At 40.5% G+C, this 21327-nt stretch overlaps 2 protein-coding genes across 3 annotated transcripts; one reads left to right on the top strand and one right to left on the bottom strand.

Moving 5' to 3' along the window:
* The first annotated feature begins 233 nt into the window (after positions 1–233).
* Positions 234–2906, top strand: ccn2a (cellular communication network factor 2a). 2 transcript variants are annotated; one of them, XM_012879063.3, is made up of 5 exons: positions 243–518; positions 661–877; positions 964–1215; positions 1312–1523; positions 1630–2906. In XM_012879063.3, the coding sequence occupies exons 1-5, from the start codon at positions 456–458 to the stop codon at positions 1924–1926; spliced, it is 1041 nt and encodes a 346-aa protein (XP_012734517.2). In that variant the 5' UTR covers positions 243–455; the 3' UTR covers positions 1927–2906. The 2 variants fall into 2 exon arrangements, with proteins under 2 accessions (XP_021180447.2, XP_012734517.2); XM_021324772.2 differs by having other exon boundaries at positions 234–518; positions 964–1523.
* A 6216-nt stretch (positions 2907–9122) lies between these two features.
* chga (chromogranin A) lies at positions 9123–19700 on the bottom strand. The gene is made up of 8 exons (XM_012879014.3): positions 19421–19700; positions 19118–19167; positions 16286–16379; positions 13465–13533; positions 13252–13338; positions 11211–11447; positions 10107–10537; positions 9123–9846 (listed from the first exon to the last, which is right to left on the bottom strand). The coding sequence occupies exons 1-8, from the start codon at positions 19464–19466 to the stop codon at positions 9763–9765; spliced, it is 1098 nt and encodes a 365-aa protein (XP_012734468.2). The 5' UTR covers positions 19467–19700; the 3' UTR covers positions 9123–9762.
* Between the last annotated feature and the right edge of the window lie 1627 nt (positions 19701–21327).

The raw sequence follows: 21327 nt of genomic DNA, 5'->3' as shown, positions 1-21327 counted from the left end.
AGCCTCCAAACCAGACTTATCCTCCCATCCCAGATGAAAGCTTCTCTGAGAGAGACGGTGTTGTTTGGCGCGAGCAGCAGAGCCTTGCCTTCAGACGGCAGGAATGTGGGATGTCTGGAGTGGGGGTCAGGAAGTGGGGAAGGAATGCCAAGTATGTCCATGTTTGTCCAGGGCTGGCTCTCCATTCAGCCCCCAGTGACGTGCCGCGAGGGCCGGGGTGTATAAAGGGAGCTCGAGTGTGCAGTCAGAACTCAGATCAACTCCTCTACCGAAGCTGAACTCCAGCTTTCACCAAGAACAGGGAAAAAAAAAGAAAGAGTGTGACCGGAGCCGCGGCTTGACAAGAGATCGACTCGATCAGAAGAGGTTCACAGGCTCAAACTCTGAGACTACAGGAAGACTTTCTCCAGGACGGCTTTGGAAGAATCTGAATTTGTAACCAAGAACAAGAAACAATGTCTGCTGGAATGAAGAAAATGATCCTTCTCCCCGTGCTGTGCATTTTGCTCTCATACACGGTAAGCTCAAACCCCGTAAATGATGCTGTTAGGCTTTACCTTTTTCTAAATATGTGTGTCAAATATGCATCTGGAGTGTACTAGTGTCCAAGTACCACCATGTGTCCATGATATTTACGTGCCCGTGTGGCTTTTGTCTCAGGCTGCGGGTCAGGAGTGCAGCGGCCAGTGTTCCTGCCCCTCCACGCCGCCTCAGTGTCCCCCAGGTGTGAGCCTGGTGCTGGACGGCTGCAGCTGCTGCAGGGTGTGTGCCAAACAGCTGGGCGAGCTCTGCACCGAGAAAGACGTCTGCGACCCCCACAAAGGCCTCTTCTGTGACTTTGGAGCACCCACCAACAGACGCATTGGAGTGTGCACAGGTGAGCCGCTAGGCTTTTTTTTTACCGTAGACATCCCGAAAACGCGAGCTGAACTGTGAATTTTAAATTGCGAATCGTTCCCGCAGCTCGGGAGGGAGCCACCTGCGTGTTTGGCGGCACGGTGTACAAAAACGGAGAGTCGTTCCAGAGCAGCTGCAAGTACCAGTGCACCTGTCTGGATGGAGCCATAGGCTGCGTGCCGCTTTGCTCCATGGACGTCCGCCTGCCCAGCCCAGACTGCCCCATGCCAAAACGCGTCAAAGTGCCTGGGAAGTGCTGCGAGGAGTGGATATGTGATTCTCCCAAGAAGGACACCTTCGTAGGCTCTGTTTTGGCCGGTGAGTTAAGAAACATGTTCTCTTTCCCTCTTGGCACAGAAATAAGACTCCCCCCTGAGCTGTTATCTAACCCAGCGTGTCTTCATTTGTTTACAGCATACAGAAAGGAGGAGACCTATGGTCCAGATCCCAACATGATGAGGGAGAACTGCCTGGTTCAGACTACTGAATGGAGCGCCTGCTCCAAGACCTGCGGCCTTGGGATATCTACCAGGGTGACCAATGACAACCACGAGTGCAGGCTTGAGAAACAGACCCGGCTGTGCATGGTGAGACCATGCGAGTCCCAGCTGGAGCAGAGCATCAGGGTGAGTTCTTGTACAAAGTGCTTCTTGGAAAAACCTTTCATGAAACAACATCATGGTGTTTTTTAGCAGAGAGCACGCGCTAAACCTTCGTTTTCTCCCCTTGCAGAAAGGGAAAAAGTGCATCCGCACCCCCCGGGTCTCCAAGCCCATGAAGTTCGAGATCTCAGGCTGCACCACCACCAAGTCCTACAGGCCGAAGTTCTGCGGAGTCTGCCTGGACGGCCGCTGCTGCACCCCCCACAGGACCACCACCCTGCCCATGGAGTTCAAGTGTCCCGACGGGCAGGTGATGAAGAAGCACATGATGTTCATCAAGTCCTGCGCCTGCCACAACAACTGCCCCGGGGAGAACGACATCTTCGAGGCTATGTATTACAAGAAGATGATCGGAGACATGGCGTGAGCCGCCGAGGAACGGTCCCAGCTAACGACTTGAAGAGAAACAGAACTCCATTTCGATTTGCAGCTCAGTATATATATGCCTTTTAAACACGTCATTTTCCCATTGTAAAAGTAGCCCAGAGACTCTGAACGGCTGAAGCATGTCAGTCACCTAGACTCAGACAAAGGGCTGCGTTGCAGCTCCAAAAAAGATTTATGCACTATAACTGTTTATTTTCGAAATGACAAACCTACTGTCTGGTTTCCGCCCATTCCACGGTTGTATTTCTTGTCACAAATCCATCCATTTTAACTTTTTGCATATTTATAGCATATTTAAACGCTGACCTCCTCTCTAAATGAGGTGTCTAATTACGCCCCCCCACTCCCCTCCCTGAATCCAAAGACCAGACCTGTAAACTCTTAGCAGCTGTAGAGGCAGCATACCGACCACAGCGAGCCAGTGTTCCACTGTCCAAACGGGCCTGAATGTTTCCTTGTGTGAGTGTGTGTGAGTGCAGGACTGAATGTCGGCCTTGTCCGTGTGTGTGTGTGTGTGTGTGTGCCCGTTACAGAGTGGAGGAAAGGTCAGAGCTCCGGCCCAACGTGTGGATGAGAAACCAAGCCGCACGCCGAGTTTAGGGTTAGATATGGAACACAGTTGCAAAGGCACTGAGAAAAGAAAGTAAACATTTAAAAAAAAAACACGAAAAAGCATGTTGACTGTAACTAATTCAGGTCTATTTTGTGAAGAAAAAAAAAATAGAAGAACAGACTGGAAGGATTGTATTTTCATTCCTTTTTTTTTCATGTTGATTTGTAAATGTTGTACATATTTGTACAGTTTAATTTAATTTAAAGATAACAATTTGTTCGCCGCTTTAAAAGTCTATGTATGGTGTTCTTGACGTTATTTTTTACTGTTCTTATTGAGAAGTGTGACAAATTTGTTGCATGTTTCACTGTGTAGCAGGAAATAAAATTGTATATTTTTTATAAAAACTAGCTGTCTCGGGTTTTTCTATCTTTAAAACCACTGACTCCTATGTGGTGATCTTCTAAACTCTGACCAAAAGCTCTATGGTGCATGCATGTTTTAGTTTTGTTTTCTTCCCTATAAAACAGAAAGTACCATTTCAGAAAGAAGGGTTAACATACCCTGAGTAAAAAGCAGATGCTCTGAGCAGACTTACTCGACTCTATCATACCCAAGGTTCTTGGTTCCAGAACAGGCGGGAACAATTAGGTAACGTTAGTCTGGGTCCAGTTTCCCCTCAGTTAATCACAAGCATGAGCTTAAAGAAGCCCTTGCTAAACGGAACATAGATAACGCAACTCACCATGGAAAGGACAGGAAATAAGAAGCCATGAAGTGCATATTTCTCATCAATGAAATTAGAACTCTTAATGATGACACATGGAGAATTTTAAGAGATAATTGACAAAATAAATAACCCTGTTGCTGCTGAGATAGAGACAGAGTTAGCTGCAGAGGATTGCTGAGCAAGTCGATTTGTGAGTGTTACTGGACTGATAATTAAAGCTGTATTCTCACACTACACTAATACAACATAAAAAAAAGTGTGTGTGTGTGTGTGTGTGTGTGTGTGTGTGTGTGTGTGTGTGTGTGTGTGTGTGTGTGTGTGTGTGTGTGTGTGTGTGTGTGTGTGTGCATTGATTACGTGTCCAGATGCAAACAGGACATGGCAGCAAATCAAGATGAAATATAAAAATTCAGTTTAAGCAGGTAAGGTTGGGTTATAAGTTATTGTTATGTTTAACCTTAACCAACTAAAACATTCAGTGGTTATATTCAATAAACGTAGTTAATGGTGTGATGATTTGTGAATTATTAAAATAACAAATATATTCATTCATCCTTTTGCCAGCGTTTTGGCTCTATGACACCCATCCATCTTAAAAAGTGGTTGACACTGATTTTCTTGTGGGTGTCTAATTTTTGCCAACCTCACCTTCATATGAATTATATATAATTTTAAGGTGAAGTGACAGTGGCATTATATGTGTGAGGAAATGTGATGTCGAATAGCTAAAATTACAGCTGCAGAAAACACGACATGAAATACAAGTACTGGCGGCACCTGTCAAAAGTGGGGGATGTGTCCACAGGACTGGATGATTTTATTAAAACAAAATATTTATAACTAATGACTTTTCATCTGCAAGCAACGAAGAGCATTTAATAAAATGAAAGGATTGTTGTCTTTAGTCTTTAGTCAAACTGCTTGACCATCTCTCATGTCCATGGTGTGGACATGAGAGATGGTCAACAATATAGTCACAATTGGGAAGGAAAAGGATACAGTACATGGTTTTAGTTTTTGTTTTATTTTGTTTTTTGACTCAGTATTTTGTCAGATCTCTGTTTCTCTTGTCTTTTGTCGTGTGCATCCAGCAGCTTTGCAAATCTAGAGAATGAATGTTTTTTTTTCCATTATTCTTGGCACAATAATTGATGCTCAGCCAGATTTGCTGAGGAGCTTCGTTCATCAGTTTTCAAGTATAACCACAGATTATGGATTTAAATCTAGGTCCATGTTTTGACTTGTGCATTCTAACTCATGAATATGCTTTGATCTAATCCATATGGTTACTCTGGCTGTATGATTAGTGTTGTTGCCTGGCTGTAGGGTGAACTACTTCTCCATTCTACAGTATTTTGCAGCCTTTCTTCCAGGATTGCCCTGTTATAAGTGCCATCAATCTTCCCATCGGTATTTTCCTCTCCCAGAAAAGCATCCCTACAGCATGATGCTGCCACAAACTCACCACAGGTTTAGTATTCACAGTAAGTAACCTACATTTTTCTGTGTAAAGGTACGTTCTGGTCTCACCTTACCAGTTCACCCATTATATTTGCTTTGTTCCCTTTGGCATCCTTTAAACAGGATTTTTTTTATCACCTTGTTTCAACAGTGTTTGTTTTTCTTGTCATATAAGCCATATTTGATTTGAGTCCTCAACTAATAGTTGTTGTGTCTGGAGAACCTCTCACATGAGTTGTGGATCTCCACAGTCACCATGAGCCTTTCAGCTCTCAGTAAAGCTCTCTCCTTGCTCAGCCTGTCAGTTTAGTTTGTCATATTTTTGTTTGCAGTCTTGTCTAATCCTTCCCATTTTCAGATGGTGGAGTACTCTATGAGTTGTTCAAAGCCTGGGAGGCCTAATACCCTAACTCTACATTATCATTCATTTTCTCCTCTCACTGAAACCCGATTAGCCTGATCAGAGGAATTCTGAACAGCTGAGGGAGATTGGAGAGCAGTGGGCAGAGGAGAGATGACGAAAGTGAAAACCAAAATGCAAAGAGAACAGAAAGACAGAAATTACCCCAAAAAACCCCTCAAAAGAATAGCCTTATATATAAATACCCTAATGACAACAATAAGCCCCATAGAAAGGATCCAAAAACCAACACAAGACAAATTCTGAACCTTTGTGATTTTTTTTTAAATCAGTGCATTTCTTTTCTTTCACCAGATAATGATGCACTACGTTGTGTTAAGGTGTTGCAAAACATCCCAATAAAACACTTTGTGGCTGTAATGTGACAAAAATGAGGATATGTGATACTCTGTGAAGCAAAAGGAAATAGACTAATGATAAAGTTTATTTTTATTAACTTGACAAGGTGCTCAATGAGCATTTTTCCGAACATTCATTCTTTATATCAATTTAACTTGTTTTACTTCAAACCAAGGAGTAATATACTGCGGAAAAACATTACTTTATGGAATGGTGTGTCATGTCATGTTCTTTTATATAACACGATTCTCTGCAATTCACAACAAAAATGTAAAGAAAAATGTGTGTTTTGGCACAAATATCCACGAAACAGGATTTTTTGCATCTATTTTTAAATGGAAGATTGATTGAGAGAAAATAAATCAATGGTAAAAAAGGCTTTTTGTTTGCAGAGCACAAAACGTTCCAGTACAACCATGGTCCTTGTTTAAACCTGCTCCACAGTCAGCAATCTCCTCTGAAAAAAGGACTGAAATGGTGTAACATCGCCATCTTGTGCCTAATAAATCCCCTGCACTGAAGTGGGCCCTACCTCAAGTACATGATAAATCATTTGCTTTAGCTCCAAGTATGGCTCTGCACAACCTGAGATTATCTTCTCCATGGCAGAGAGACAAAAAAAATCCCTGATCAAAGGCACAACAAATGTCGATGAATGCAAGGCTTCATTTTAGTTTTAGGCAATAACCAGAGCCGGCCCTACATTATATGGGGCCTGAAGCAGAAACTGAATTGGGGTCCACGTCCAGCTAAGCCCACCAACCATGACAGCATCACTGATATTGTTTTTTATATATATATATATATATATATATATATATATATATATATATATATATATATATATATGTGTGTGTATGTGTATATGTATATGATACTTTCATTGCTCATTTAGCACAACTTGTTTTATTATTAATGAGTAAATCAGTATATAATTACTTAAATTGACTCATATCCTACATACAAGGTGACAGTTTTGAATTTTTTTATTATTGTGGATTATTTCTATGTTTTCCTGTTTGAGTTTAGCATTTGTCTCTGCAGGTGTACGGCTTTCCAATAGAAATGTATCAGATTAAAGTAAGTGGGTCATTGTCTGTTGATAAACTGAATCATTTTCAAGGAATTCTACACATTTTACTGATACGAGTCTTGATGTTTCATCACTTTTAACTCATGTGGCATCTGCTGGTTGCAGGAAATATTGCAACATTTAGAAAAATTCACAGCAAAAGTTTTGGAACCTTTTAAAATGTTGATGCACCAAAAGCTCCAGAAGGAGCCATAAAAAAATGGTTTGTGTGGTTGTAAAAAAAAAAAAAAAAAAAAAAGATTTCCAGCTCCCTTTTCCTTATCCCAGATAATTTTTGGTTTATAAAGCAAGAATCTGATGGAATAAAAAAAATAATTTTTGAAACAGGAGTTAATTTGAGGAACTCCCTTGATTATGAACCGGATAGCTGGAAAAACTTTGTAACGTGGAGACTTCAAACTTTAAACCAATAAAACATAACTTTTGATTCTCTTCTGTAAATACCCAGTGTATCTGCGTTCCAACCATAACCTACACAGTCAGCATGTTTCAATGGGAAATTAAACTGTAGCACTATTGTATATATAGACGCCTATTGTTATGTATATATGTGATCCTGTGTCATTGTAAAATCGGATATGTGTCATCCAAACTGATTAATGTTGCACACTTTTACTTTGTGTAGAAATGCTGTTGACATTCAATTTAATTTAGGACCCGTTTGTGCTTTAGCTTCATCTAATGAACAGTTTAAGCTTCAAAATCACTTAATTCCTAATTTAAAAATTTGTTATAATGCAAATCTTGTTCATGCTTTAGCTATAAAATTTGGGCATAACTTTTTGTTTAATCTTCCCTAAAGTTATATATAAATATTTAATTTTCAATAAACTAAGAATGTGTGAGACCAAAGTCAAATTCCTCCACAAGCCAGTGTGCATCAACCTGGGCAATAAAGCTGATTTTAATATTGTAAAAGAATGTTATTTAAATCCAATCAAACAACAACAAATACAGAAATGTTTAAATAAAAGATATGCGAGGTTAGTAGAAAAAAAGAAACTTCTGTTGCTCAGCTTAACGTTTACTGTGAAATGCATCATCAGCATTTTTTCCCCATCAACTTCAGTTGCACTCCCTGCTTTTTTGACAAATATAAAATACATTTTATGTAGTTTTCATGTTTGGAAAAGATTAGCTGTTTCTCTGAAATTAAACTACATCTTTTGTCATCACACTCATTTAAGACTTGGAGCTTGTCTGGAGACTTAAGAGGAAAGACTGAAGATCTACTTTTGACCTGCAAACCAGTGACTTTTTCCCCCAACTCTGGATTATGGCAATAAGTTGTGACTGTTACCGTCTTTATCATGCTAAGAAGATTTTCATAGTTATGATTGCAGCCCAAACTTTAGTTCAATCTAATATAGACGCAAAACAAGAGTAAATCATGTACGTTTATAATTGGTTCCTTTTTGAGCACAAAATCAAGCGGTCTTGTGAGTAGGGGTTTAAATCACCAGCTTTAGCACGATACAATGTTAAATCGATTTGTTTGATACGATATTTGCCGATATCACAAAGTCTTGTACGATTTCCGATCAACATGATGCAATATCATCTGCCCATCTAACACTATAATTTACATTAATAGCAATTCACGAAAAAAAAACAACAAAAATAAAAATAGGATTTGGCCTCTTTTTCCAAGCTCCTACAGGTATCAGACATTTTAATCATAAACAGCATTCTTCTAATTTTAAAATAATAACAGATCACCTGTTCACTATGGTCTATGGACTGAATTTCAAAATAAAATGACAATATGGATCGATATCTTAATTTTGCATCGATGTAATTGAATCGTTGGCCATTTAATCGATATATCGATGTGGATCGATGTATTGTTACACCCCTAATCGAGGTTCCTGTACAAGAGAAATCCACCAACCCTTTTTTCATTTGTTTGTTTAGGTAAACATGCAGTTCGAATGTTTCTGCCTGTCCAGGCTTTTAATGACTCATTGCATCCATATTTTCTGCTGCCTGGTGAAACAAAGATGCTGACTTTATTCATTAACCTATTCTAAGCGGCTTCCACCGTTTTTATGTCGAGTCAAGCGCCCAAATGAGATTGAACTGTTGCGCTTCACTTTTTCTTCCACCCACATAGCAAAGCTCTCTAAAGTCCTATTAAAACGGCAACGGTGTGACTCCATCCCTGGACCGGGTCTGCTCGTCCTAATCCTAGCTACCAGAAAAAGGTGGATTTCGATGCCAAAAGCGAAGGGCTGAAATGGGCGTTGAATAGATTGTGTCAACAGCCAATGTGTCACCCCGATGATTCACGCCGGCAGCTTCAACGCCCACAAACAAACAAGTGCAAACTTCAGCTACTCTCGCGAATGATGTGTTTTTTTTTTTTATTATTGTTGCAGCGAGATACTAGTTTCACTCCCTCTGTAACAGATTCCTCGTTAAGTATTTGTTTTGCGACAAAAACATGCAAAAAAAAAAAAAACGATGACCTCCAAAATCTAAAATATACATTGAGCTTCCTGACTTTTTGTTATTATCTCGGGTACGTCACAAGAGGATGTCTGCATATTGAGGATTTATCAAAAACAAAAGAGAGACTCCCAGAATCAATTTGTTTATTTTCTTAGAGAAACTCGATACAGTATTAGAATACAATTCAATCATTTACCTGCTAAAAATCTAAACTTATTGCCTTGGCTTGATTGGAGTTAGCTGTTTCTATCACCGTGTGGAATAATTTGCATCCTCTTCTTTCACCTTTAGTAAGCAAATCATCATCCCAGAGGGAGACTTAAATACTCACACTGAGCTACAGTGTTCAATTTCAGCCTCATCCTTCCTGGATTAGTCCCAACCCTTTTCACATCAATCATTTTTAACCTGACAAGCAGACAAGATGCATGTGCAGAACGAACAGGTGGCTGCCATAAACCATAAATATACCTTAAAGAATGCCACTTTGCAGTGTAGTACACGAGTGAGAATGCATATCCATGTAGTGTTAGTATGCACATGTAGCTGCACCCTACTGTGTGCTACTCTATGTGAGGAAAAACAATGTCGAAAGAAAACAAAAAAACAAACTAAAGAAGCAGAGCAGCATCCTGCAGGAAAAACAGGGACGGATAAACCCTTGTCACACATTTTGCACGATCTATCTATGGAAGCCGGGCGTCTGGTGAAGCGCAGAAGGACGAGGAGGCAGGCTGCGGCGTCGGCTCCGGTGCCGCTCTCCTGGTTTCAGCCTCGCCGCATCTCGTGGAGCTTCTGTGCGACGTTCTCCAGCTCGGACTCGATGGCCGCCAGGCTTTCGATCTCAGGCTCCTTGCAGGCATGATAAGAGGAACCAAATATAAACAATTTAAGTGTTGTAACGTGTGAGCGGCTGTAGTTATAAGCGAAAGCAGGGATGGGTGAGTGGGAAGGGTGGGTGGGTTAGGATCATGAGTGGGAAGAAAAGAGGCGCAGAAGACAGATGGGAAAGAGGAGTGAGGCGAGAAGGGGTTGTACGGACAAAGAGGAGATGAGTGCGGCGTTTGAACTATAAGTCTCCTGCAGAATTTGTTCTGGAGGGCAAAGCCTACCTCTGGCTTTCTGGTGCCGCTCCCTTCTTCCTCCATCATCTTCCTCTCCTCCGGCGCTCTCCGAGCTATCATCCGCAGCTCCCTCTCCTCTGGACTTCTCTCTGGATCTCTTTTCTTCTTCTTCTGCTGCTGCTGCTGCTGCTGCTGCTCTTCCTCCTCTTCCTCCTTCGAATGGTGAGGCACTCCCTCTCTTCCTGCTTTCTTCTTCAGCGCCAGGGCCTTGGCCCGCTGGGTCAAGTGATTTAAGCTTTCTCTGCTCCCTCTTTTTGCCCCCTTCCGGCCCCGCTTCTCCTCCTCCTCCTCCACCCTGGCGCCGCGTTTTTCCGGGAGGAGCTCAGACCCTTTGTCGCTCTTCTCCTCGTCTTCCGTCTCCGCCGCCTTCTGTTTTGGATCCTCTCTGGATGAATCGCTCCTTTTATCAGAGAGATCACCTGGGGATGAGACGCGTCAACATTGGGGACAGAATAGAGGGGCCGGCGGTCCACGCTGTCAGCAAGAATCCACTTTCTGTAATAAACTAGGCCTTGCCAGCTGGCAGCATTGTCTCCAGAAGGGCACTCTATGCTTTATGTGGATTAGCAGTAAGTGAGCCAATGAGATATCTTAGTGATGGATTATTTTGTGTATATATATTACATAGCCATGGAAATAGAATCACAATCCCTGACTACTATCATGATCTAAGATTGATTGCCAGCCAAAGCCGCCTGCATTGTCTCATTTGAATTTTATCACATGGGCAAACTTAATCAATTCTCTTTGTGCGCTGTCAGATTGCCAGCCATATTGGCTCCGTTCCCTCTGCAGAGGGAGTAAAATTCATCATGTATAGAGGCGCACTTCCATCAATCAGCCGGTGGTGAGATGGCAGCTGCTGCCGTACACAAAGGCACTTTATAAACACTCTTTGCATACAGGATGGAGCTCTCCACCTTCAGTCATTGCTTTGTTATTTATTTTTGGCAAGATGTTCCTTTGTGCCTTGAGTGAAAATAAATCTGACAGCTTAAACTATCAAGGCCCAAATGTGAGAGGGCACGTTTTCCTGGCGTCTCTCTATGAAGCACATCCATTTCAAACCAAGGACACGATATTCTCTCTTACCCTCCGTCTCGTTCTCCTCTTCTGAATTCTCCTCGGGGCTTCTTTGATTCTCGTCGTGTTCACTTTCTCTCTGGCTCTCGTCTCCGTCCCTCTTCACATGCTCGCCTTCGGCTTCGCTCTCCTCCCGCGACTCTCCCCCGGTCTCATCCTCCTCTTCCCCGCCGTCTCCTGCCCTCTTCCTCTGGGACAGGATGGATCGCTCACCGGGGCCTCCCAAAGCTTCCAACATGGATTGATCTGGAAACGGAGACGGGCCGGGAATTTAATTCACTTAGAGGGATTGATTTTCCCGTCATGTTAAAAGCTGTTCCCTCAACGAAGGCAGCATAATTCATCACAGGGGGTATTTCCGCACGGTACCTGTCAAACGTATACAATCCGATGTCAACATAGGACCCCCTTTTATTTGTAATAATTCCTGCACTCATTGAATGCTTCTCTCCTTGTGAGTTAAAGGGAGTCTGGCTGTGCCTGTGAGAGCACACCAGGTAAGGTTCGGTGTGGGAACACATTATCCGTGTCCCCATTCTGTCCACGGAAAACCTCGGCAGACTTTAAATTCACCTCAGCAAATTTTTCACAGCCTGACTCAATCTGGAAAGCAGGAAAGAATGAAACCCTTGCAAAATAAAATCGGAACTCTTGAGCACGCATTTCCTGAGCATGTCTTTCATAATGTCTGACAAGCAGAAATCTGAAAAGCGCGGCTGGCATTTACGTTCAGGCCCTTTGCGCCGACACCCACGAACACAATCCGATCGCCTTCAGACATCCGTTAATTTGTAAACGGACTCTCTCTGTGTTTAACTTAGGCTTCGCCTCATTTGTTTGTTAGACAACATGGAAGATTAATCATGAAGATCAAGGATCAAGCTGACATGTTTAAAGCCGGGTCGGGTTACAAACCAACAGTCCAAGCTTTGCACATCCCACAGAGCTCTGTTCGATACTTCAGCTCTCCGCCCAAACCTGACACGCCAGGTTAGGAGTCGATTTATATCAGAAGCAGCCAAGAGGCCCCTGGTAACTCTGGATGAGATGCATAGATCCATGGCTCAGGTGGAAGAATACGTGGGCAGGACGTTAGACATACACTCCAAAAATCCAAACATTAAGGAAGAGTAGCAAGAACTCTTCCATTGTTGGAAGAAAGCCATATGATATCCGGGTTATCGTTTGCTGGAGACCATGTAAAGGAAGCAGGAGGCATGGAGGATGAAGGTGATCTAAAAATACCGTCCCTACTGTGGAACATGGTAGTGGAAGCATCAGGCTGCAGGGATCTTCAGCAGAGATAGGGAAGCTAGTCAGAGACGATGGAGATCAATAGAGGGAAATCCTGGAAGAAAATATGTTCACCTTTAAGCAGGGAAACAGCCCTACAGCCAGAGCTACAATCGAATAGATTTAGGTCAAAGCCTAATCTAAAAGACGAATTGGAATAATATTCACTCTCTAGGTGTGCAAAGCTGGTAATGACCTACAACTGTAGTTAATACTGAAAACCATGCATTATTTACCTTCCGCTTCACAATTACACAGAGCGTTGCATTGGTCTACCTCAGTAAACTGGAATATGTATTCCTACAAGGCTCGCTTATCAGATCAAACGTATCTTTCAAAAATAACATTTAAACAGATATTAAATATGCTTTTCTTTTAGCGCAACAATTTAATAAAATAAAAAACTTCTTTTATCGGCCTGATGTAATTGTTGTAAGTGGAAAAGCCTCATAAAGGCTTGACAAATATTAGCCTGTGTGTAATTAATCCATATAAGGGGCTACACTTAGTGAATTCAGTTGCTGAAATAAATGAACCTTTCAATAATATTCTAATTTATTCTGCTGCATCTGGTAAATACTACTAAGAAAAAAACTCAAAAATACTGATGTTAGTGGTTGAACATGAGAAATACTGTAAAATTCAAGGGACGTAAACACTTTAGAAACATACTGTTAGTTTGGTTGGTGGCGTATTTAATCATATTTATTAAACAGTCATCGCCTGCTCCTTCTCACGAATCAGTGACCAGACTCACCAGCGTCATCAGCTGTAGCGTGTAGCGCCTGTGTGGTCGGAGCTGCTTTGTCAGTAGATTTCTGCAGCCGAGCCCGCTCTTGATCACCTTAAAGGAGCAAAATAAATAAACGATGTTGCCGAAGTGTTTTAAGTTTGCTCCGCTCCTTCATCTGTATCCACAGGCGTGCACCTTCAGCACACGTACATTCGCTGTGACTAATCTGTGACTCACCTTGAGCAGCGATCCTCTGCAGCTCCTTCAGAAAGTTATGATGACGGAGGATGGTGAGGAGCTTCTCGTCTGTACAAACATGCAAATGCAGGTGAGGATTTCGGCCTTTTGTTTGAAAATAGAACAGAGGAAATGAAAGGCAGTAATGGTGATTTTGCTGGGGGGGCGAGGCACAACTGCCTGCCTTTTCCGCTTGGACTTTTTCAGAAGACTCAGCGTTTCGCTTTGGGGATTTCATCGACGTTAATTGCCCGTGAATTTACTGCTTTCAAAGCAAGAGCACAATGAATCATTTGGCTCATAGAGACACCCTCAGTGAATTAGAGCAGCAGCAGCAGCGAGAAGTGGACTTTCTGCTGACCCACAAACAACCTTACAGTCCGTAGGCAGCAGCAGCTTCTGCACCGCGTTGTGGACTCTCTTGTGCGATTCTCTGATTTCTCTTTCCCTCCCTCCCTCCTACCCCTCTCTTTTCTTTCCATCCATCTGGTGGTGTACTGTTTCCCTCGCTCACTGAGCCTGCTCTGAACGTTCAGAGAGTGCTGCGCCGATTGATTTTTTTTTTCCTCTGTCTTAAATAGCAAGGACAGCATGAAGGTATAACAATGCCTGTGCAACCGAATAGTCTTCGGCGAGTGCTGACGACCGTGATGGGTATAACGCTCTGCAGCAGGGCCTCGTCCAGCCGTGACCGCATCAATCCATTAACCTTTCGGCGCAGGCATTGCTCAGTCTGATGCAACTGCAGGTGGTGTCGTTTTGTGGTCCTTAGAAATGCTGTTGGTTCTGGTTTCTGGTTCAGCGTGGCACTAAGTGCCGGCTCTTGTGGAAATAGCGCCCTGGGTAAGAGCCCCTCGTTTTAGGCCCAACAAAATGTGTAGCCAGGGCAGCTGGATAAAGAGCTCACCACTGTATGGATTTTGCATTTCATGTCTGTGCTTTGGAGACCCAAATGCTAAAAGAGCCTAAAACAATTTTTTGTAAACCTCAAAGCAGTGTTTTAAAGACTTCCTGTTTAATGTAGAATAATCAAGTTTAGGTCGGACCACTGAAAATGTTTCCAACTCGACACCTTGCACTCCAGATTACATAAACAGCAAACCAGATGTTCAAACCAAAAAGGCACCAACTACCATGTCATCCAGTTTGCTTACAGGGCTTACACCCCCCCCTTTCAAGAATGCTGCCTAGGCGGTGAGCCACATCTCTTAACTCAAACACTGCCACTGACGAGGACCGCTTTCCAGATAAAAACGCTCAAATGCCTCTGTTTAAACACCAACTTCCTTAAAGAGAGAATAGCTTTGCAAAGTTCCGTCACATAGTTTCTGAAATACCAGAATTTCTATCATTTAATGAAGGCTTTCGGCTAGGCTACAGTTGCCAAATTAATGTAGCTTGTGTGTTTTCTTTCAGTTGCTGGAGTCTCAAGACTAAAAGTGTTGGTTAAAAAAAAATCTAAATCAGTGTTTATAGATCAAAAAGGGGAAAGCGAATATTTTATTAAAGAGACACGTCTTGGAAAAACTAAGAAAAGCAATATTTTAACACAGTGCTGCTGGAGATTTTTAACCTTCACAAGAAGGCTGCCAGCAGCAATCACTGTTGTTTGTGCATGTTCTTTCCAACGTAAGTAAACATTTGTATATTTCAATATTCTCTTGATATTTCTCCTAAAAAACTAACAAATACCAACCTGACCGCAGGACATACAGCAGCTCTCAAAGGAGTATTTAGTAATATAAACACTGAGAATATGACAAAAACAATTGTGTGATGAATCATTTCATGGTTTTTAAAGACATAACGCGGCATTTATTTAAAAAAACAAGCATTTCTCCAAAGGTGATGAAAAGACATGAATAAAACTGCCTAAGACTACCAGAGAGCTAAGAGCAACACTGAAAAAGCTGCAGGAATTGCCAACAAGGACCGATCTATGTTGGACTACAATCTCCTGCATTTTGCATTTGTCTGGGCAGAGAAGTAGAGTTGAAATACAGAAACCTGTTCATCCAAAAAACACATTGAGACCAGCCTGGTCTAAATCTCCCAGAACCTTGTGAGAGAATGTGGTATAATTCGATAAAACTAAACTTGAGCTTTAGAGTCATAATTCCAAAATGTTTGGTACAATAAGACACCAAAAGAACCTCAGGTGCACAGCGCAACATGGGGGCGGCCGCATCGTGCTCTGGTGCTACTTTCCTACAGATAAATGGGAAATCTGATGAAGGAGGCTGAAATCCTCATCTTAGACCCATGTTTTCGAGGTGTCTGCTAGAAAGGTAAAGATGAAAAAGGATTTGATTTTTTTTACCGCAACATGGTGAGTCCAAAACCTAAGGATGACCTGATCAGAAGAAAATAGCAGTCTTTTAATGGCCCTGCCAGAACCCAGAGCTAAATCTGAAACATTTGGTGGGGTCAACAGCAGAGGGCCACATTATATGTGGTTTTAAAGATTTTTTTTTTTTTTTTACTATAGTCACCATTTTACATTAAAGAAATTGGCATTTCAACAGCAGCGTGTACACTTTGGAGAGCAAGTGTAGGGGTGTCTGTATATATTCATGGCGACAAGTCTTTTATTGGTAAAAGTAATTTAGTAAGTGGTATTAGGGATGCAAAGCCTAACACAAAACAATTAAATTTAATGTATTTTGGAAGCAGTTACAGCTATTAGACATCAGTGAATCGTTACAGTTGTGCAGACTTTGTTAAAAGCTGATAAAATGGTAGAAACTCATATTTATTTAAATAGGTTCTCTTTGCATTTCCCTGATAGATTGACAGCTTTGTTTCTTTTCTACTAACTTACTTGTCTTCAGAGTGTTTAAACATTCCTCACTGACAGGAACTTGCTTCGGTCTTGATAGTACATCTGCCAGCGCCTCGACAATGCATTTCATCACCTGTGGACAAGGAAAAACTTACTGTTGCATCTTGATATAGCTTTTGTTTTATTGTGCTAATTTTTTTCTTCAAATATTGCCTTCATGATAAAATATCAAGACGTGCAAATACCTTAAAAGGGGAGATATTTACCTTTTTTATTTGATTATTGGAAATCTTATATGTAGTCAGTATCTTACCTGCAGTAGACAGCTTTCAGTATGACCTTGTTTTTAGAAGTGGGTGATTGCCTGTGCTGCTTTAACCCTAGTGGTGACTAAAATTATAACAACTACACTCAGAAAAGGTTTGACATTTTAAAAATGAAGCAAACACAAAAAAGTTTGTGGTTTTTTTTATCATTTAACATTTATCCACATAGAAATGGCAATTGAATTACCATTTGTATGCTGATAAATGTTGCATACCAACAATAAGGTAGTTAGCTCCACTACAGCTATGATCAGAAATAAAACAAAAACAACATTGAAATACATTACTGAATGGTTGCTTTTGTTTAGGTAAGGCCTAGTGTTGGTAACGTAGTACCGCTAGTTACAATAGCAGGTTAGAAAATGTGTAGCTTAAGCCTCATTTGAACCATTTATTTATTAGTTATATTCATTAGTTATATTCTATTTTATTTTATTATACTATATATTTGCCATAAGTCAGACATTGGGCAGATAATTATTGTAGAGTTAATTTTTCATGTTGCTGATAACATTTCCATTATTACAGTGTCAGATGCTGCTAGCGTTCACTGAATGAGCAAGTGTGTAAAAAAAGTAATTACTTCAGTAGATGAATGAGCCAGAATGCAGATCTGAATAAAAGGTTGTCTATCAAAAGCACTCCCTGATAAAAGTGAGTTATAGCAAGTCTGTTTCAGTTTGGAGAAACAGAAAGCAGCTCGGGGTGGTGAGTAATCCAACAGCTGTTGAAACCCTTTACATGTCATTAACTTTTGAATTAAATGTTTTTTTTAAAACAAGGAGTTAGAACATTTCTGCTGAAGTCTGAGTCAGGTAGTACCTATAACTTTTCATGTAAAGCGGCTCAACAACAGAGAAGGTGTAAAACAAAACTGGACAGAAAACAAGTAAATTAGTGTTCACGTAAACTACAGATAGTTTTTTATTCATGTTTGAAGATATTTCAAATGCTTTCCATTCATAGCCTCAGTTTCTTCAAAACCAGGTCTGTCAGAAAATGGCTGCTGCAGATAAGATACTGACTGCTCTTAACCCCGTATATGGGGCCTTTTCTGCCTGAAAATAAGTGAATAAACCTTTAAGCAGAGAAAAATACTGTGTAAAAGACACCAAAAAGACATAGTTTCTTTAAATCCAAACAATATTAAAATGTAGGTGAATAGTTAAAGGGGAAGAGACTTCTACATAAAGACATACTGATACCCAGATATGGTTGAAAAGTGTTTGAAGTCGACCAAACAGGCTGTAACCGAGCGTGTGATTCACTATTTCTTAATTTAGTGACTCTGTGTTGGGTGTTTGGGCTATTAAAAAATCTAATTTTCAAGGTAATGTTCTAGGCTAAGTAAAGCCAAGGACTTGTTCAGCAGAAATAGTCATAAAGGAAAATGTCTCTAGTCATTACATATAATCTCAATAGGTAATGGATTTACTAGGAGTCACTAATCCTTTCTAACTATTCTCCTGGTATAGATGCAGTTCATTGCATTCACTAAATAATTTGCAGATTTGATACGCCTCAGATACAATACTGAAATCAATTTAGCTACTGGCATTTTCTAATTATTTGTTCTCCAAATCTTGTTTTAAAGGTCTGATAACATATTGTCATACAACAAGCTTCTTGCTTTTCACAACAAAGTATATATATATTTTTCAAAATGTATTTCTTATTTCAAGTTTTACTTTTTTAAATTGTATTATTTCCTTACTTTCTATTTGTTTATTTATTGTTGAACTTCATTTCACAATGTAATGGCATGAGATAACTATTAAGTTTAGTGTTTCATGGTGGGTTGTTTCTTTAATTAGCTTTTTTAGGTGAGAAAGAACAAGAGCCATGGCAGACGGTGACTCAGATGAAGAACAAGCTTGGGCCACAATAACTTATCAGTATTCATTTGGTTGGAGCTGCCGCGAAAAAAAAAAAAAAAAAAAAAAGTGAATCATTTTCAAATTATTTTACCTACCCAACAGACTATATTTGATTGTTCTTAGGGCCACTTGCTCTTTTCACACTGGGATCCATTTTTATCCAAGGCATAACGCTTGATGCATTTAATCTAGAGAAGCCAGGATACCTACAGCATCAAAAGAGCACCTTTCTAAGGCCATACAAAGAATAATCCCGGATTCCTTGTCTTCAAGTGTCTTCTGAGATATGCAGTATTTTGCTGACAATTTATTCACTCATTCAACCAGTTAACTCTCTAGTCTTGCGTCCCCGTTCTAGAAAAACTACCATGGCTGTGGGAAATAAATTGTTGCCATCTTTAAATCATGTAGATCAAGACTCCCTTTTGGCTCACTATTAGTATTAATTTCACAACGTAAAGAAGGTGCATTGAATTAAATTGCAGTGATCACCTACGTGTAATCACTCCACAGCTCTGGGGTGTAATAAGAGAAACATTGTGCACAATTATTCAAATTGAGATAATCAGTTATAGGGTTAAAAAAAAGGCTCATATACAGCAGAAGTCGGGTGTGTTATGGTTATGTAAACCATGGTTACTATCACAGATACAGTCAGAGCATCTCACCTCTACGTCCTCATTCTCCAGCTGACTTGAAGTCACTGGCAATGACAGAACTGCAAGAGAAACAAGGAAAGGCTTGTGTTTAAAACCTTTCTGAGCTTTGTCGTCGCGGCAGCAGAGTCGTTAAACGCGATGATCGTAAGAGGACTGAACGTGGCAGAGGTGCCGCCGGCGTCCCTCCGTCTCTGCTTGGAGACGCGCTGCCTGTCGCTGTCCTTGGTGCTGAAGCCCTGCAGCTACGCGTCCTAATCAAAGGCGGCTTTCAGAGCCACTCCACTTCCACGAGGTTATTCATGCATTTCTTACCGCAGTTGGACAAAACAGCGAGAAGGAGCAGTCCTCTCCCGATCATGTTGGAAGCGAGGTGAATTAAGCTCTCCAGGAATAAAGCAAAACAGCAAAGCTTTTTCTTCTTTTTATCAGAAGCTTGTGGATAAGACGGCGAATTACGGATGCATTCTGAACAAAAAAAAACTTGGTCGTCTTTCGGTATTTCTGGAGAGCTAAATTATATATATTTTTTGCTACACCAGCGACCTGGCAGCCTCTCGTCCTCCCCGGTTTCTCTACTGACACTTCTCCGCGGCAGCAGCGCTCTTATATGGCTGGGTGGTGGGAGGAAATGACATCATCCTGGGACGGGAGGACATTGACGCTCCTCGTGATCTTACCCAGGTGGGTTTCAGGGCGTGAACAGGTGGAGATCTGCTCAGCAGAGGACAATATGGCTGACTTTTATTCAGGTCTTTGAAAGCGTTTGGCTTTTTTTCAATTATTATTTGATTTTTCCAGCGTTTGTGTAAAGGGTTTGGTATGAGAAGGTACATTAGGTAGCACAAATATTTGCAAATCTAAACAAAACAAACACAAAAACAAAACAAAGAAACCCGCAAATAATGTCAAAAGTACAATAAGCCTTTCTCGTGGTGACTTTGTTATTCCATTTCATATTCCTTTTAATTCTATGACGGTGATGCATGTAAACAACTAAAGAGCCTTTTCAAAAGAATGTGTTGCCTTTGGTCTTTAAAAATATCCATAATCATAAATTAATTTCATTAGAATTTTCTTTGATAAACACACTAGAACACAATGGTCAACAGAGGTGGGTAGTGACTAGTTACATTAACCACATTTACTTGAGTAACTTTTTAAATAAAATGTTATTTTAGGAGCAGTTTTGCCACACTTTTTACTTTTGATTAATATAATTTTTAAAACCACTCCCCGCGAGTAACTTGTCTGAATAAATAACACACTTGTTTTAATCAAAAATGAACCAGAGAGTCACAAACCTAAAATGTATGTTAAAGTGAGACTTCTTCTTTGTACACAAGCTTTGTTTTAATTTTTTCTAATTGTACCATTTGGAGGTGAAGTGAACGGACAGTAAACAGTGCTTATTGCTGTTGGAAGTACGTTCCACTATTGTAACATACTGTATATACATTAGCTGCTGTAGTGTATTGGTTTCATTTGTGTTATATTGAAAAAAAAATCTGAAAGGTGTTTCTTCTGTCTGAATTTATCTTGTAATTGCTATTTTGTGTATATTTATTATTTCAGTCTTTAAAATAACTGGATTTATACCTTATATATTTGTCAGTCCAATTACATCACTTATAATATTAAATCAGATGTTATGATTAATTACTCAGTACTTGAGTTGTCTTCCTACAGTACAGAATACTTTTTTACTCTTACTTGAATAATTTCTTGGTTCTTTTTACATCTACTTGAGTAAAAATATGTTGAAGTGCTACTGTTACTTGAGTAGTTTTTCTCTTGTCCCTCCACATCTGACTGACAGTGAAAGGAAAATAGTACATGGTTTTAAGAAAATATCACAAACCAAAATCAATCTGAAAAGTGTGGAGTGTACTTATTTTCATTTTGAGTCTGTTCACTAATAGTTACCAATACCTGTGATTTGCATTTATGCTGAGGTTAAGCTGCAGACAGGTGGACTCTGTTTTGTTGTGAATGACTTTGGAAATAGTTAGGTTGCACAGAATTTTATTTAGGGGCATCAGAGTACAGAGGGTTTATTATGTATGCACACCATACTGATCAGATTTGTATTTATAAATATTGAAAAGCATATACTGTTATATTCAGAAAATTGGTGTCAGCATTCTGATTGGGGGGCAGAAAAGCAACACTGTACATCACCTTGACCGCACCATCCTTACAGTGACACATGATCGTGGCAG

Source organism: Fundulus heteroclitus, chromosome 15 (genome assembly GCF_011125445.2).
Source record: "Fundulus heteroclitus isolate FHET01 chromosome 15, MU-UCD_Fhet_4.1, whole genome shotgun sequence".
Taxonomy (NCBI): Eukaryota; Metazoa; Chordata; class Actinopteri; order Cyprinodontiformes; family Fundulidae; genus Fundulus; species Fundulus heteroclitus.
Note: the sequence above shows the minus strand (reverse complement) of the source record. Positions and strands in the feature narration are given on the sequence as shown.